The following is a 19,507-nucleotide window of genomic DNA, read 5'->3' as shown; positions in this document are numbered from 1 at the left end:
CTGTATGCCTCCCATCCTCCTTACAAGGTCATGCCTTCACAGTAGCAATATGTATATTGTCGTAAGCGTTTTGAAATATAGCTATAAAAAGGCAAATCTAGAAGATGTTTAAAATGTATATTTTAATAATAAAAAGAGGATAAATTTGCCCTTCCAATCATAGGATCATCATCCAATATTTTTAACCAATGGTTATAGTCACATTTTACTGATTCTATGTAATAGAGTTTGCTTTTGTTAATTTTATATATATGGCTTTATGTAAATATGTTATTGATTATATATGTTGATGTCTTGCATTTTATGTGTGTATGGTACCACTGTGTGCTATTTTGTAAGCTGCCCCGAGTCCCTACGGGAGATGGTGGTGGGGTATAAATAAAGTCATTATTATTATTATTATTATTATTATTATTATTATTATTATTAGATGTATAACAAGATTAGTACACAACAAACAAGATCACTATGCTGGCTGTTGTATTGGATCACACGTCGGACACTTCCCACATGTCTAGGACTGTGTGATGTATTGGCAAATAATACGTGCAGATCTGAGTAGAGTGGCCATTTGCAGTTGACAGATGGTAATTTTGTTAGCACCAATTGTATTAAAGTGCAGGCCAAGGTCTTTAGGAACTGCACACAGTGTGCAGATCACCACTGGGACCACCTTTCCTGGCTTGTGCCAGAGTCTTTGCAGTTGGATCTTTAAATCCTTATTATTATTATTATTATTATTATTATTATTATTATTAGAAACACAACAAGATGAGTCCACAGAAAACAAGATCACTGTAAATCCTCATATTGTGTAAGCTTTGTCAGTTGCTTCTCGTCAATCCTGCTGTCGCCTGGGATTACAACATCGACGATCCATACTTGTTTTTCCCCCACGATCATGAGGTCAGGAGTATTGTGCTCCAAAACTCTGTCAGTCTGAATTCAGAAGTCCCAGAGTAGTTTGATGTATTCATTTTCTAAAACTTTTTCAGGCTTGTGATCCCATCAGTTCTTTGGGGCAGGCAGATGGTATTTGTGGCTCAAGTTCCAATGGATCATCTGAGCAACTGTGTTATGCCTCTGCTTGTAGTCCATCTGCACAACCTTCTTGCAGCAGCCGAGAATGTGAGCCATCGTTTCGTCTGCTTCCTTTCAGAGTCTACACTTGGAACCTGTCGTCAACTTTTCAATTCTAGCTTTGATGGCAATGGTTCTAATTTCCTGTTCTTGGGCTGTAAGAATCAGGCCCTCCATCTCCTTTTTCAAAATTCCATTTTTGAGCCATATCCATGTTTTTTCCTTGTCAATTTTGTTCTCAAATTTTCCCAGGAATAATAATAATAATAACTGGACATCCTCAACAAACCACACCCTGATTTAAACATTTAGAAAATTGTTTGTGCAAATCCAAGAAATATATTTATTTATTTTCACCAACTCTGTGCGAAAGATTGCTTACAGAAATTTAAACACCACAATAAATAACTGCAAATGGTTCCCTTCAAAATAGAATGATAACAGCTGTCAAAAACATCAAAAACTAAGGATAGATATTGTAAGAACTTAAACTTTAGACCAATAATTTTGGCTGGACACTTTGAGAGGTTGAAGTCCAATATAGTAATTTATTCTGCTTTGAGAACCTTCTGATGTGGTAACAACAGTGGAAGGGAGTAGCACCATTCTGGATGAGAAATACTGGCAGTTGTGGCTTCACAGAGAATTTGCAATACTCTGCAAACAACTGATGTAGGGGGAAGAAATAGATAGGGAGGAGAAGATAGGGACAACATTGACCTAACAATCAATCTGATCTCAAAACACACAGCACACCCAAGTTTGATATGCTGAATAGGATGTAATAAGAGAATGTTCCCATCTACACTGCCATATCATGCACTTTCAGAATACAGTTTAACTGCATTGAGCTGGATTATGAGTCTACACTGCATTCTGAAACTGCATTATATGGTAGTGTAGATTCCAATGAATAATAGAATCATAGAATTGGAAGAGACCTTGTGGGCCATCGAGTCCAACCCCCTGCAAAGAAGCAAGAAAATCTAATTCAAAGCACCCCCAAGAGAAAGTCATCCAGAGAGTTCCACTGTTGAACAGGTCTCACAGCTGAGAAGTTCTTCTTAATGTTCAGGTGGAATCTCCTTTCCTGTAGTTTGAAGCCATTGTTCCACGTCCTAGTCTCCAGGGCAGCAGAAAACAAGCCTGCTCCCTCCTCCCTATGACTTCCCTTCACATAATTGTACATGGCTCCTCTCAGCCTTCTCTTCTGCAGGCTAAACATGCCCGGCTCTTTACGCTGCTTCTCATAGGAGTTGTTCTCCAGACCTTTAGTCACTCTCCTAGATGTCCAGAATGGGGCACAGTATTCCAGGTGTGGTCTCACCAAGGCAGAATAGAGGGGTAGCATGACTTCCTTAAAACATACTGGATCCTCTGAAGATGCCAGCCACAGATGCAGGTGAAATGTCAGGAGAAAATACTATTAGAACATAGCCATATAGCTTGGAAACCACACAGCACCCAAGTGATTCCAGCCATGAAAGCCTTCTATTGAGACTTGCAAATGTGATTCCTCCTATCAGGGGCTCAGTACCACTAACTGTAGTACAAAAGACATGAACTGTTTCTTCATGCTTGCATACTTTCCTTCTGCTTCATGCCCACCCAGTAGTTTTGTGTTGCTGGGGTTGTGGCATGTGATTATCATATCAACCTAACCACAAAAGATGTGGGAAAAGAATGAGTTTGGACCTCTGGCTTGAGCAAATTGCCTGCTATCACCACCCACTAAGTAGGGATGAAGAGGGAGAAGGAGAAGGGATATTTGGAAGAAACAGGGATGAGAGGTGGGCAAAAACAGACAGAAATGTTCCACTCTTCTACTCTACCCACTCTTGGCAAACAGCCTCTGAAAGTGGATTGTTGTAGGTTTTTTCAGGCTATATGGCCATGTTCTAGAGGCATTCTCACCTGACGTTTCGCCTGCATCCTCACTACCTCTGAGGATGCTTGCCATAGATGCAGGCGAAACGACAGGAAAGAATGCCTCTAGAACATGGCCATATTAGCCCGAAAAAACCTACAATAATCCAGTGATTCCGGCCATGAAAGCCTTTGACAAGCATCTGAAGGCTTATTCCCAAGCAAGTATGACCCTTGTTGGGTTTAAAAAACCCCCCAAAAACAGATGTTTTCCCAACTTGCTTCAGACTTGGTGAACAAGCATATTCTCACTCCTGTTGTTTAGTATTTATTTGCTTGTATGTTTGTGCATGCCACAAAATGTAACCACTTCCTTTCATAAAACAGTGCTGTTCCAGGCATAAAGTGGTCGGTAAACCACAGGCATCAGATTAAGTTTTTTTCTTTTTGGGAAAGGACAGTTCTAGTAATGCAGCAGCAACAAGCAACAGTTCAGAATAACCACAGAGTCTTTGAAATCACAAATAAATAATCTAGAGTTGACATTACTACATGGTTTCTATTACATTGTGAGTTTTCAAACGAATAACCATCTTAGGCTTTTTCAGCACAAAAAGGAAGGGGTTGTAGAAAAGGAATCTAGAAGCAATATTGAGACTAACTGATAAATACCGTATATACTTGAGTATAAGCCGACACAAATATAAACCGAGGAACCTAATTGTACCACAAAAGACTGAGAAAATGTATTGACTTGAGTATAAGCCGAGGGTGGGAAATGCAGCAGCTACTTGTAAATTTCAAAATAAAAATAGATACGAATTGTTCTGTCACACTTTGGGCCTGTAAATAGTTGTCTTTAAAACAGGACGTGCAACCTTTGCCCAACGGGAAGTCAGGGGGCCCAAAGAGAAGTTCTCAGAGGTTTCCACCACAAACAGTCTTTAGATGGTTTGAGAAGTACAACAAAGTTTTTTATTAATGAACAATCAAACAGAAACTTCTCTTGTCTTCAGTAAAGTTAAGTAAATGATTCCAAGATTTTGGGCAATTGGTGAATTCCTAAACTTGCCCAGGAAGGACAGGCAACTATCTTCATCAACTTCTTCTTTAAAGGAAAATCCCCTTTTTAACTTCTCCCAGGCTGACCGAAACTTAAACCTATCTGATGTGGGCACCACTACCGGGTTGAACTGAGTCTCAAAGCACCGAGTGGACCTACCAGCAAGGCCTGTAGTCTCTTCAGCTGGAGTTCTTTGATCTTTAGGGCTGTTTCCCTGGAAAGACTTTGGAGACTCTTTTCCTTCTGTTTTTGTTGGAATTTCTGTAACCCTGGAAATTCTTAAAGGTTGAAGCTTTTGTACAGGGGACGTTTACACACGTCCTGTACATTGGCAAACCTAGCTGAGACTAACTAAAAAATGGCTCCCTTCCCTTCCCAATTGCCCTGAGCAAGGGGCAGGACCAAACTTAATGATGATGGACAGGCGGCTTGCCCTATAACTGCAACCAAAGAAGCCACCTATCTGCAGAGTCCCTGAAACTTAGGACTGCAAACAAACACTCAATGCAAAGCAAACAAAATTGGAGCTCCTGGTACAGCTGTACCAGAACACCAATAAAATTACCTTAATTGAGGCATCAGTAGATTAAATGTTTTTGAATATTTATATAAAACTGTCATTTAAGTTAAGACTGTCCAACTGATTAAACCATTATTCTAACCTTCTTCAATGTAAATGTGCTCATGTATCCTTCCAATAATAATAAAGAGAGTATAGAATCATAGAATCATAGAGTTGGAAGGGACCTTGTGGGCAATCCAGTGCAACCCCCTGCCAAGAAGCAGGAAAATCGCATTCAAAGTAAAATAATAAATGTAATAAGAATAATAATAGAGCAAAATAATAAATGTAATAATAATAATAATAATAACAGAGAAAAAATAATAAATATGAAAGCAGCAAGGGCAGCACTGTACAATTACGGTAGAAAAAAATCCACTCAGCAGGACTTAACACGGTCCCAATGATGAGGTGAGGGGGCACCTCACTGGGAAGGTGTAAGTGAAGGGCACTGCAAGCTGCAGGCATCTGGGATGCCCGGGGTATGGAAAAAAGAGATAGAGCGGCGCTGTGCCCAGAAAAACACGCCTCTTTCACACATCTGGCCTGACCTTATATCCTATTACCATACTTCCTTCTCTGCCTCTCAGATCTCACTCCTGAGGTCTGCAGTGAAGCGGCATAGGCACGTAAGTGTGAGATCTGAGAGGCAGAGAAGGAAGTACGGTAATAAGAAAATTACCATATTGAAATCAAATCTGATGTTTTTTAAATTGGTATTTGGTGTTCATTGGAAGAGGGGTAGTCTTATACAGCGAATATATGCTAAACGCTATGTTTTAACTGGAAAAGTTGGGGGTCGTCTTATATGCCCAATTGTCTTATATGCCGGAAAACAGGGTAATAATAATAGAGTAAACAGTTCCTGCGTGTTATTTACTGTTGCAATTTATCTGTGAGTGCACTGTAGCCTTCAGACATATATTATAAAGAAACAAACAACACTACAAATCATTTGGAGTTAACTTACTTGTAAATATTTCTTCTGCCTGGATAGCCCTCAAATTCATTGCTTGAATAAAATCTGAAAGGAAATTTATGCTAATCAGATAAACCATGCTTTATAAATGATGAGGGCATTGTTTGCCATTATAAGTGGGACATGTCATAAAGAACATGCAGGGTGAAGTGCTCCTATAATAAAATGCCTGATCATTCAATTTCTAGTCCAAGTATAAGTTAATTAAGTTAATTTTGAGTTTTTGTTAAACTGCTGGTGCAGAGAATATTGGAGTCTTGGAGATCCGATAATTCAACAGCTCAGTAGAAATAGATCCCACCACAGGCGAAATGTAGGTTATGAATCCAATAAATAAACAACAAACAAATAGGTAAGGAGTTCAGATCTGTTGGGGTTCTCTTGATTGAAAGGGATGAGCTCAATGCTATGGTCACATGCTTCCAGTCAGACCAAAGCTTCTGTGCATATCTCTAGGCTGGATAAGAGTTAGGTGTACCATGCTTGCTATGCTCTCAAGTCCTCCTCCCACACCAGGAGCCACTGGTGGTGCAATGGGTTAAACCCTTGTGCCAGCAGGATTGCTGACCGTGAAATCAGCAGTTCAAATCTGGGGAGAGCAAGTTGAGCTCTCTCTGTCAGCTCCAGCTCCCCATGCAGGGACATGAAAGAAGCCTTCCACAAGGATAGTATAGTAAAACAGCAATCCCCTGGGCAACGTCCTTGCAGACAGCCAATTCTCAAACCAGAAGCGACTTGCAGTTTCTCAAGTCGCTCCTTGATAAAAAAAACATAAAACAATAAAACAAGTCCTCCCCTCAAATCAAATGTGCTTGCAGAATTCATTTTTGGGAGGAAAAAAACCCATCAACAACACTAGGGCCAGCAAGTCAGCACTGGTTTTACTTCTTCCCTAACTCTCCATCCTGAGCTGATAGATCTGTTGCTTTTAAACAAGGCTCTGACCATGCAGCTGCATGAGCTCACAGTCAGACTGGAACCAGACACCGGAAGTGTACCAAAATGATTCAGGATATTTAAACTAGATCTTGGGGAAAAATCTGGGTACGAGTTCTAACCCAAAAAAGAACTTTTCAATCTTTGATTAAAATAGAATACTATGTGGGCTATTTTCACAGATAAATTCTTTTGACATCTCTATCAACATGCATCTTTACCCAAAAAAACCAAGGGGCAAACCAAGAATGGGCAATTTGGAAGTCCCTGAACAAACTCAGAAGTGGAGTGGGCAGATCAAAAGACAACCTGGCTAAATGGCACTACCTAGAAGAATCCTCTACCTTGTGCAACTCCGGATCTGCATGCTTGCCCACAATGCCCTGCCTCATGTACAGGGGAAGAATTGTTTAACACTACAGACAATGCAGTCACTGTTGCTCGTTTTTGGTCTAAAACTATTTAGCTGCTTGTGCTCCCTCTATTTTATTCGTTTTATACTTATTTATTTGTGCAATGCTTTTCACATGAAACAAATAACCCCAAAAAGCTATTTATGTCTCTTTTTACAGAAGGATCCAATCCAACCTTAAGGTCCTTCCTAAGAATATTTGTTTATCCATTTTATCCTGTTATCTATATAAATCTTCAGTCTCTAGCTTATGTAAATTGGTTAAGATTGAAATGGAAAAACCATTCTTGCATGGAAAATCATTTTCACTGACAGATGATATAACTAACCTGTTGTCTTCACATAATACTTACATTTCATTGTCTGTTACTTTGTAAATGTATATGGCCTCCCATTTTCCACTTGTGATTTGAGTTGCTTTTTCCTGTTTTAAAAACCACCACATTAGAAGTCAGATATTTTATTGCCCATGCATATCCTGGAACATAAGTGAACTATGATTTAGTTCTTTGCATGACATACCACTGAGTCTTTGACATAATGAATATGCTTGTAACCATCCCCATCACTATAAATTTTGTAGTATGAAGTAGCATCTGAAGTGAAATAAGGTGCTGAAACAAAGAACTGAGAGAGAAAATAAAACAAAGACCATAAATGAAACAAAAATGAGAAATGTACAAAATACAAAGACTAAACCGATAAACTCCCCCCTGCCACCTGCATTGGCTACAAAATGGCACATCCATCTGATCATTGAGATGACAAAAGGTTCAACAGTAATTTCCAATGCACAATCTGATGTGACCTTTAGGTTGGCAGAAGCTGGGGCTAATAGCGGGAGCTCACCCTGCTCCCCAGATTCGAACTGCCAACCTTTCAGTCAGCAAGTTCAGCAGCTCATCAGTTTAACCCGCTGCACCACTGGGGGTCCCTTAAAAGTATTACTCAACTAATATAATAATAATAATAATAATAATTTATTTATTTATTTATTTATTTATATCGTGCCCTATCTCCCCAAGGGGACTCGGAGTGGTTACGTCTTCCCCACTCAATCAAGTACTGTATCCTTATTTTATACATGCTATATAATTAGTTTATGTAGACTTTGATCATTATTATTTTTAAATAAATGACAAAGTTTATGTTGTGGTATCAACAAATGATGAGGCAATGGTTTTAATCTTTTCAAGTACATATCATAATAATGGGAGACATAAAGGCCAGGATAGGAGAAAATGACACCGCGATAGAAGTAAAGTATTACTCAACTAATATAATACTACTACTACTACTACTACTAATAATAATAATAATAATAATTCTGAGGAATCACAAAGAGGGTAGAGTCTTTCTTGATAGAAACTCAAAAGACAAAATTTTGAACTACGTAGGATACTGTATGCTACAAATGAAATGAAAAATGCTTTATAGAAACAGATTTATCAGAAACAACATATAGGAAAATAGACATAATGTATATTGTAATTTTTCCTTAGTATTTATTTCTATTTATGTTTATATTTTAATTTGGTTAGACTAATTTATAATTATATGCTATTGTCTTGGTATTAACTTTGGTTTTCACATGTATGTATGGCATTGAATTTTGCCTTTATAATGTTGGAAACCACTTTGCGTTCCCTTACTATATAAATGTAGTAAGTAAATAAATGAATAAAGTCTATGTTCCGATTTTTAAAATGCAAATATGCCCCATTTCTTCTGGCTGCTGCTTTTTTCCGTAAAGGGGACTTCATATTAATTATTTGTTGAAAACTATCTATGCATGTTCTTAGTAAATAAAAACTAGTTTTTAATCCAATCTATTTAAAGCCATGCTGTAACTACCAAGGTCATTGCCATAGATTAGCTAAGATATTATGTATTTCCAATGCAATAAACAACAGTTTAAAGATAATAAAAATCATACTCCACCAGCCCATCCTGTGTGGCTCTCCTCTATATGCTGCTGATTCTGTAAAATTAAAACAAGTCAGCGGTGTCATTATGTGTGTGGTGGAAATGAAAGGACACCTTCATAGAACATTGATTTTTTAAAAAGGTGAACATTGAAAATTAAGATCTAGTTTAGAAATTCTCTTGAGTGACAATACTTTCCATATCATGTAAACACAGAAGGGTCCCTTCCTTTTTATTAGTGTCCAACTATGAAATGTAGCTACCATAATAACAGTCCACCCTAACCAGATCTTCAAGAAAAAATCAAAAACACTGGTGGATCCATTGACTAGAAACGTCCACCTCAACCATATATAGAACATTTGCAAAACGAATGGGTGCTAATTATTCATCCACCGAAAAACAAACCAAAATATTATGTATTATGAGAGGGCTAGCACACACCAACCTACCATTGTAGTGAGAAATCATCACACAAAGACACTGTACCCCAGCTATGGTAAGGACGCTAGTTAAGTTCAGAGGAAACAGGGAAGGGTAAGTATATGACAAATAATGTGGTTATTCCTGCCAATCAAAACATCCTGGCACTTGGATCCGATGAGCCCTAGCTCCATTCCACTATGGAATGTTGTCCCAACACTGAAGAAGTAAAGGAAGTAAAACTCAGATGGCTTCTGCATATGAAAGTAGCATGTGGACTCATTATTCCTCCTATTTTCAGCAGACCCTGCATCAGTCATGAATAAGAGCACTTTCAAAGTGGCTCCATCATCCTAAAATGTGTTTGCCTATTTTCACTGTCTGACCAGAAATGTATAATTTCACCAAACAAGACAATTACACCAATATCCTAAAAGTCTCTCACATATTTTGGACACCAACTTCAAACTTCTTAGCTGCCAAATTATTTAAATTAATATACAGTTAAGTTGCTTAGCATTTCGGTTGCTAAATTAAAATAAATGATCAGTTGGCTACGGTTGGCAATGCTACATTCTGTTGATTTATAAACACGTAGCATGTTTACTTGCTTTTTAGAGTTATTTTAGTACTGTTGATGAAATATTTCTCCATGGTCTAGAGCCTCGTGAAATGTTTTCAGCAAATTTCTTCTCTGAACACAACATATTGCATGTTCAAAATCCATAACGTTGCATCTCATCAGCAGTCGGGGTTACTACGCCGCCTCCCTTGGGATAAGTACTGAATTCACTAAACCATAGTTACTGTTGATGGTTTGGTTGGAAATGTGAAGAGGTCAGGAGGCTTCTCAAAATAATGTCTACCAGCCAAGTGCATTTATTTGGCTTTATATCTTATAAAGGCAAATAAAATACAGCCAAGGTGGGCATCAGGGCCATTGATGCTGCTAACACAGTAATCCCTGGTCCTGGATTCTCCTACTTCAGTGACAGCTATTTGGCCCCATTGGAGCCCCACTGCCCCATTATCACGTCAATGTGAAATACTATTGGTCATTCTGCTGTGTTGTTGGAGGTGTGCTACTGCATTCTGCATCACTGTCCCCTTTGCAGTAAAGACAAGCATCCACCAAGTCTTGGAGGGATGCCGCTATGCTACATGCCCAATCATACTCTGGCAGTAAGCTCTCCTAACATGGCCTTTGAATTGAAAAAGAAGCTGAAGAAAGAAAATTAGGACTGGGGTATAATGGTATTTAGACAATTGGTAACAATGTCAAAGGACCTCTTCACACATCTTGCCGGAATTGCCATGTATTGTTGTGATTCCAGCAGTGTCTGTTGGGGTGCATGGGGAACCTGTTGCCCCACATGGTCCAACTTACTGGTAAGTCCATCCCACGGGGAGAAGTGTTCGCCGCCTAGCTTCTCCCCATTGATCCCGTATTGCTGCCATGGCGGCATGCACCACTTTGCCTCCCTTTCACTAGGAAATCCCACAGGAAGTTGCAACGCATCGTAGGATGGGAGCTGCCCGGCTTTATGGTGAAAAGGAAGGCAAACTGGTGCATGCCACTGATTACACCCGTCTGATGAGGTCGAAGGTCCCTTTCAGACTCTAATGGGACAGTTTTTGCCACATTAAAAGCTTCAGTTCTAAGACTGGGAGTGAGTAGGAGGGTTAGGAGGAAGAGCCTCCACTCTTGCTATTCAAAACAAGCACTGCTTTGAGGTAAAAACATAGGGATTCCTTTCTTATACAGGAACCCTCCCAAGTCCATTATATTCAATGCAGTGGTTTATGTTATAACTCAATGATAATAGAAATACATTAAACATATTCATATGATACATTTCATCTGATTCATCTCCTTGTAAGACATCTTCCATTCTGCTAACAGTGCTAGCTCTGTAAAATTAAACTTGCATAGCTACAGCTTCATTCAAGTGAAAATTGTAACCTCATTGATACCCGCTGAATTGCTTACATTTGAAAAGTTGGTCAAATCATCTAGAAATGAAATCTGGAAGATTATAGAAGTATATAATAACTGGTGAGAATCGTTTATGCACAGAGATGGAAGGATCAAGTTACTCCAATGCAAGGAGAAAGGCCGATGAAGACCTGTGAATTAGCAAAGCTGGACAAATTGAATATGCTGATTGAGAAATCTTTGACCAACTTGAAGAAAGATTGGGACTTGTATTACTTTTTCACAACGATGGAGGCAATTGTCAATTGGAGGATTTATGAATTAGAATAGTAATAATAATAATAATAACAACAACAATAACAACAATAACCAGCTGCCAGCTGCAAAAGGCCACCTTACTGGGATCTGCACGCATTATTCGCTGATAATCACACAGTCCTAGACACTTGGGAAGTGTCCGACGTGTGATCCAATACAACAGCTGGTAGAGTGTCTGCTGTGGACTCATCTTGTTGTGTTTCAAATAATAATATCAATAACTTTATTTTTGTATCCCGCCTCCATCTCCTCAAAGGGACTCAGGGCGGCTTACATGGGGACAAGCCCAATCAACATAGTTAAAATATAACACATTAATATTCATAAAACAGCAATATAAGCAAAATAAAACAACAACAGTATAACACAATAGAAAAACAACCATCAAACAGACAACCAGTAGCCTTAAACACAAAACAGTTCTGGGCTTGGGCGGGGCACCGATATGCGTACAGTCAGTTGTGAGGACATGGTTGATAGATAAAGTGCAAATGACACAAATTGGAGATAAAGGACAATATGAAGTGGAACACTGTGTCTTGGGCAGGGGGCATTAGTAAAGTGCAGGGACTGGAATTTGAGTCATAACTGGGAGCCAAAATTTTCTGGGGAAAGTCTAATCAAAAGCACAGTGGAACACCATGTTACCAAATGAATATGTAATACCATTTAAAGGGGGTAGACATTAATGTATAAAAACCATCAGATAGTGAATGTGTCATAAAATTGTTTTCTTGTTTGTTTGTTTGTTTGTTTGTTTGTTTAATTTCTCTGTGTGTGTTTCTGTGATTGTGTTTTGATGTCAGTTTGTAATTATTAGTAGTAGATTGAATTTATTCATATAGTTTTATTATAATCTGTCACAAAATCTTGCTCGTTTGTATTGCTAATTGTCATTTTGTTATGTTCCTTCTTTCTCAAATAAAAAAATACGTCAAAAACTGACCAAATATATTAGTGGATTTGGAGATTTTCTAAATGATCACAGGGATTCTAACCGGTCTATTTATTTATTTTTTCACTGAGATGTATTTGCCAAGATAATGAGTACAAATTCATTACCTAGCTGTGAGTCTCCTATATAGTGTATATATATTTATTATCTCCCAATATATGAAGTCATCCATGTTACATACACATTATTACTTGCAGATTAATTTGAAAGAAAAGGTAAGAGGTGGAAATAGAGTCTCCTGGAGCTCTTTTGAGCAAACACGGCTTAATGGAGTTCTCACATCTGTTCACACTCCTGTTAACTATCAATTGGTGCACAGACTGATATAATAAAAGCACTTTTTAAACTGAGTATGGTAGAACTTTCAATAGCACTTCTCATTAGGCAATGAAATGCTATGGAGTGCAATTGTCATGGGACTTTGAATCTGATGTTGCCAGGACCTGTTTCCAAGTCTACTGAAATACTTCAGTCTCAGTATAAAGTACCGGCATTTTCAATAAACATAGACAAACCAATCACTTTCATATCCACTAGCAATATTTTTATGAAAAACTCCATAGGAAGCTCATATGCATTTTTCTGTGCATTTCTCTTAATCTACACACTTCACCCAATAAACACATATTTGCAATACATTTCTTATCCCTAGGATTAATTTTCACATGCCACTGACACTAATATACGCATTTGATGCCTTATTTTCATTTCAGTATATGCAGCTGGCCTGCCGTCTTACAGATTCAACCATCCTAGGCTTAAAAATATTTTTGAAAAAACATCCAGAGCAAATCTAACTTCTTCTATTTTATGTAAGGGACACCATTTTACTATGGCATTGTATACGACAGAACTTTATCATTCACCGGTTTTGGTATCCACAAGCGGTTTATGTACCAAATATCAGCAGATATCAAGTGCTTACTGTATTTTTAACTGGAGAACTGCATCAGAATATTTGAGAAATATATAATATTGACATATAATGGTATTGATGGTGGGGCACAGTAAAATAGGCAATTTACCAAATGTCTCCTTCCATCTCCGTTTCCTACAAAGAAAGATACAATTCCACTCTGCATTTCTTGTGGACCACTAGTCTCTGCCAATTGTGGTGAACGGAAGGTGAAATAATCCTATTGATATATCAAGGGATATATGGATTGTTAAAGGGGTGAAAGTGAGTTGAGACACAGCCACATTCTTCTTCTTCAGACTCTTTGATATGCTGCCAACAGAAGAATATTTAGAAGAAAAAGGAAAGGAAGGATGAATTCCTTGGGTGTCCCTTTTTTCATACCTCAAACAGCTGGAGAAAAATCCAACTGGAAAACCTTCATAGTGAAGTGCAAGAATTGTTTGCATTTAAAGACATAACAGTACCTCTGGGCAGATCCAGGATCTGGAGCGATCATTGTAGTCACAGATGGCTGAGACAGAGAAGTTCTGAACCCTTTTCAGCCACTGCACACAGATTCGGTTGTCTGTTGCCCATGTAATCCAAGTGACATAGTGGTCACTGAAAATAGGACAGAGAAAAGAGCTATTTTATATACGTCTGAACATATCTCCTTCTATGAATCACCTTGGAGATTATTGTCTGGGGAGGCCCTGCTCTCGGTCCCGCCTCCTTCACAGGTGTGGTTGGTGGGAACGAGAGACAGGGTCTTCTCAGTGATGGCCCCTCGTCTATGGAATTCCCTCCCCAGTGAAATTAGAGCAGCCCCCTCCCTCCTGGTCTTCAGGAAGAAAGTAAAAATGTAGTTATGGATAGAAGCCCAGTGCAATTTTGGTGGCGTGTATGAGAGAAAACTCTGTAGGAACAAAGTTCAGAAAATACCATTTAGGGAGCAGGATGGGGGTGAGATGGTAGAGGCTTTGGCTTTGCCTGGAATTTGTGTAACTGAAGGATGGGGAAAGTGTAGCCGAAGGGCCACTTGGCACTTTTCTAGGGCCATCTGTGTGGCTCCAATTTGCAAAAATTGAGGTTCAAATTCTTTTACTGCTCTGAAAGGACTCGACATTTCAAAGCCAAATAGCAAACACTGTCCCTAAGCCTTCAAGAGGCCACATGGGTAATTTTGCCACATCTATTCCAGCCATTTCATCTGTCTGAAGGCAATAGCAAACCTCTACCTAAATCCTGCCCATAAAACCCTATGATGGGGTCAGCGTAAGATGGAGATGACTGGAAAACACATGAACAAACAACAGAATTTTTGTCCAAACAAAAAATGACAATCCAAATTGGGGGTGGTGAGAGGAGGAGGGATTTCCCCAAGTCTATCAAAGGATCTCTGAAGTTTTAAAAGCTTGATTAAGCCATTTTGCTCCCTGCCTCCACCCCACTTAGATCATGTATTGTGCGTACACAGAGCAAAATTGGAGTATCAGTCTTAATATTTCCATCTCCTTTCAATATATTAGAACTACTGCCAAGAAAACAACCTTACAAGGGGGAAAACCCCAGGTTCTCCTACTGGGGTTAAAAATGCTGAAAGGGAAATGGTGCATTTAATATATTACCTGGATGCTATTGTTGCTGGAGGAAATATCTCCTTAGGACCAAAATGTTCAGGGTTAGTAGTGTCTATAACAAACACTCTAACTGTAGGATTTTTTGCTCCAGCCTTCAAAGGAAAAATACCAGTATGTTATTCACAACTACCTCTACACAATTTAGTTCAAATTTAATTTTTTTTAAAAATCACTCGTTTTACTTGGGAAGACAGAAGTTATCTTCATCTATTTCTAGCATACATGGTGAAACTGCTTTTCTGTCATGTGCTTCTTACCACTTCTACAGATTGCCTTTGACAAACCAGAGGGCTGCCGTTATGTGCGGCATTGTTGCAGGTCATTTCTTCATCATATTTTCATACCCTCCCAACATTTCAGAGTATGCTCAAAATGGCAAAAGTTATCAATGATGAGGAACAGACCAACTAGGAAAGGAAGGTAGATCAAAAGGGCTTTTCCTTTTGAGCAATAGAAAATGAGCTGGTTTTTATTTCAAAAAAGTCCTCTTTTACAACTTAAATTGGCTCAGCTCACTCTCCCTAAATGTATCAGAGGGCATTTGGGGTCATACAATCCGCCCCATACACTCAAGTCGTTTGGGAGATATTTAATCCAGTCAGACAGGACTGGTGATAGTCACCCAGAGGACATTTTGTTCAGCCTCCTCTAGATTGTGGAATGACCTGCCAGAAGAGCTTGGACAGCTGAACGCACTGTCTGGATTTAAAGCCACAATAAAGACCTCTCTTTTCCAGCAGATTTATCCTATCCAGGTGATTTTTTAAAAAATGTGGACCTGAAATTATAATTTTCAAATTATGTATTGTTTGCTTTAATATTGATGTATTTTATATATTCTTCAAAATAGATAATTTAACCGGTTTGTGTATTATGCATTTTTAACCAATGGTATTTTAAAATGTCGTTGTTTCTCACTTCAATCCATGGGAAGAGAAAAGTAAGTAAATAAAAATGACTTTTGTTGTAATAATTATAATTATTATGGAGCAAAAAAGGAGAATGATATGCGCTTTTCTTTTCACATCTGGGGGGTCTCCAAATGTGGTAAAAAAAAAACACCCCCTGTAAATCCTAGAAGTCATTTGGAAGTTTTTGGGCTAAAATTCCTTTTGATGCCCAGGAGGTACCTAGAAGCAACATGTTGCTGACCCCTGTACTCTGCCCATCCCTGTTCTAAAGGGATGAGGGAATCAATCCAACAATGTATAAAAAGTGAAAGAAATAGCTCGGGTTCCTCATTATGGAATTTACCAAATATACAATGCTTAAACCACAGTTTAATTTAATCCTATACAATAACTTTTGTTGTTAAACCCAAAAAACTCAAGGAATCTTATGGTAAAATGGGATAAAATCATACTGAGCAGGCTATGTCAAACGTCAAAAAAGAAACTACATACCTTTGGATATGGAAAAGTTATTTTTCTAGGATATTGACTGTCACCATAATATGAATATTCAATCACTGGTATTTCAGTGTCATTGAACTGTAAATATGCCACATTTTTTGCATTTGGAGACCACCAAAGTGCATATTTGACAGCAAGCATTTCCTCTAAAAGAAAACACAGCAGATGTCATGTATCTTCTATTACTATGACACAAAAATCTTTATAATCTATCATGATTTATATTATAACGTTTACAATGACCCAAGTATATATATAGAATTATTTCTCTGGCAAGCTGCCACTAACTAACATTAATTGTATCCAATTGTCAGACTGACAACTAAAATAGTACAGGACACACTGTTTATAACATAAGGATTTCTCATCTATATTTTCTTCTGGATCAATATCCTAAACTTAGGGAAGAGCATGTGGCACGTATGCACCAGTTTTCAATCCGGTGTAAATTTCCGGCTTGTTTAGATGCTCTGGTCAAAAACGTGTTTAATTACCCGATTTTTTTCCAATTTAACCTAGATTTTTATTTGAAGTTATTCTTCTATTTAGAAACAAATAATATAATTTTAATAAACACAAAGCTTGGCTGGAAATAATGCATTATTAACAATATAAGCTAATAATTCACTAACCTTTTCCAATACTTTTATGCCATCCTGAGCTTCATTTTGGAAATTACTGGGTTAATTTAAATTGACTGGGAAAGTGGAAACATTTTTTTTTTTTGGTTAATGCTAGGAATGTGTAGGAAAAACTTTAAGATAAAAAAAAAAATCATATAATATTGGGGTTTGTACAAGAATGAAACTTAACATTTCCTAGGTTTTTGCCCCTTCTGAAGGTGCCCAAAGTATCAGATCTCAAGCTGGACAAAAATTCCTTTCATGCCCTCAGTTGCTCAGTATGAGGGCAGGGAAGTGCTTTGCTCTCTTCCAGTGAAGGGAGAGTCAAAAGAGTCCCTGTGAAACCTGTTATGGGCAGGGTCAGTGAAAGAATGCTCCCCAGCCAGGTCATTCCTTCAAAGATGCTGACCCACCCATCCACTTCCTCTACAGTGTACTTTACAAGGGTCACCTATGGGGCCGGGTAGGAATTCCCCCCCCCCCATGTCCTGAGGGGGGGGGGTGTCGCCTACCCTACACTGTTTAATCCATGGCAAATTGGGTAAGGGGGTTCTAAATAGGATTCACATGTGCATAAGGGTGATAGGTACACATCGGTGTGCACCACAGGAGAAAGGAGATTGATGTTGATGGCTCCACCCGTTTACCTGATGGGTCCCCTTGGGAACAACATGTGGGTTGCATTTGGGGACTGTGGTGTCTCACAGTTGGTCTTGGAGCACAGCTGCCTCACTTTATTACACAACAAATTCAAATGTAAGTTCTAATTCAATTTCAAGAACAAGTGCAAGTTCAAGTTTATGTTCATGCCCTTAAATCTGGTTGGTAGATCACACAGAGATTGATTGGTGACATATAATAAAAGTTGCCCATGGTTGACCCACAAAGTTGTGTTGTCTCATGATTGCATTGGTGGGACAGCAAGAACATCCCAGGAAACATGGAAAGGAGAAGTCTAAAATCAGGAGTCCAATCTAAATGCAAATAAATATATCATTCTCACCTCCTATCTATGCTCTTCAAAAAGGCTAAGTCAAATAAGTAAGTAACAGAGATAAAATATTAGATCTTTTTTCCCTCCTGAAGGAAAAACAACCTAGTATCTTGCAGGATCATATGGATTAATGAACGGTTTATGGCATAAACTCTCAGCCTGTAATCAGTTTGCTTCATCAGCTGCGGGAATGACCATACATAGATACTATTTCAACAATTCAGGATAGTATTGTATAGAACTGATACCACATGAAGAACTAATCTAGGGAGTGACTCAAATTATATGACTTATCTGCAAGTCTCCTCCTCACCATGAGTTATGCTTGCTAGCATTGGGAGGAGGGGACATTGGATGTCCAACAACATAACAACATAAAAACAACATCCCAGGAAACAAGGGGAAGTCTACAATCAGGTTATGCCACAGCTGTGTTGTTTTTCGGAGGAAAGACTCCAGAGGATATGAAAAAACCTAGAAGTAGAATGTTAGGAAACCACGTGTCTTTCCAGAAATGCAAGCATTATGAATAAAAAATGTTAAGCAATACTTTGTTGCCATTTAGTGGTATCAGTTTTTCTAAAATTTCGAGGCAGCTGCCTTGTAAAGAAATAACATTGATTTGAAGATTCAATTTACCTTCATAGACCCAGTCTGGAATTCCATTAAATATTTGATTCCAATAACCATTTTCAGTTATTTGAATGGCAGGTCCTCTGGGATCTTGTTTCAAATAGATATTATTCTGATACACGTAAGCCTAAGAAGAAAAATCATTTTTTTCAGTGCATGCACACGATAGAATTAACTGGATGATGCCAATGCTATAGCACAGAACATACCACATCTGAATATGTGGCTGACCCCCAAAATGAAAATCCCATTTGCACAGATGAAGGTGGGCCAATCATCAACCCAATTTCCTTTGCAAATTGAAATGCTTTGCACATAAAGACTGTTACATCAAACCCATTGACACTATGGCATGGTGTATACTAGCTTTCTCCACTTTGGTGCTCTCTAATGGCCATGGAGGATGGTGGTGTCAGACTGCTCTTCAAAAATGTCTTGGGGACAACTTGTTTGTGAAATGTTGTAATATACAAAAGTAGTGTTTCATGGTTTTTTCCCCAGTTGCTTTAGGTTCAGAGATGTTGTTCTTTCTCTGAGAAAACCTCTGCTCAACCATGAAGTTGGGTTGATGTCTAAGGTCAAGCCCGCTCTATCACACAGATGTGTTGGGTAGGCTAAATGCTACCCAACCATATGCTTATTTGTATACCTATCCAGAATGCCTAGAACAAAATATAGTATAGATATGGGCAAACTGTTAGGTCATGATATGGAAAAGTTCACGCCACTCCATTTGGATCTCACAAGTTTGAGTTGGTAGTACATTATACAGGGAACTGGATTTGCATGGATTTTTTGTGTGTCTACAAGCAACAGCTTGGCAAAGCTTGTCCATCCAGCAGAGACAGAAA

The 19,507-nt window shown here is 38.5% G+C and overlaps 1 protein-coding gene across 1 annotated transcript in view; it reads right to left on the bottom strand.

Annotated features, from left to right (window-relative positions):
• Positions 1-19,507, bottom strand: part of FAP (fibroblast activation protein alpha) — a 61,039-nt gene that overhangs the window by 27,519 nt on the left and 14,013 nt on the right. The window contains exons 8-15 of the mRNA XM_060777907.2: positions 18,663-18,783; positions 16,398-16,552; positions 14,983-15,086; positions 13,840-13,975; positions 8,835-8,879; positions 7,421-7,525; positions 7,252-7,322; positions 5,542-5,595 (exon numbers count right to left, since the gene is read on the bottom strand). Coding sequence (XP_060633890.1) covers positions 5,542-5,595; positions 7,252-7,322; positions 7,421-7,525; positions 8,835-8,879; positions 13,840-13,975; positions 14,983-15,086; positions 16,398-16,552; positions 18,663-18,783 — 791 coding nt within the window. The remainder of the gene's footprint in view (positions 1-5,541; positions 5,596-7,251; positions 7,323-7,420; positions 7,526-8,834; positions 8,880-13,839; positions 13,976-14,982; positions 15,087-16,397; positions 16,553-18,662; positions 18,784-19,507) is intronic.

This window comes from Anolis sagrei, chromosome 1 (assembly GCF_037176765.1).
Source record: "Anolis sagrei isolate rAnoSag1 chromosome 1, rAnoSag1.mat, whole genome shotgun sequence".
Lineage (NCBI taxonomy): Eukaryota > Metazoa > Chordata > Lepidosauria > Squamata > Dactyloidae > Anolis > Anolis sagrei.
The sequence above is the reverse complement of the archived record's forward strand: the minus strand, read 5'-3'. Positions and strand labels throughout refer to the sequence as shown.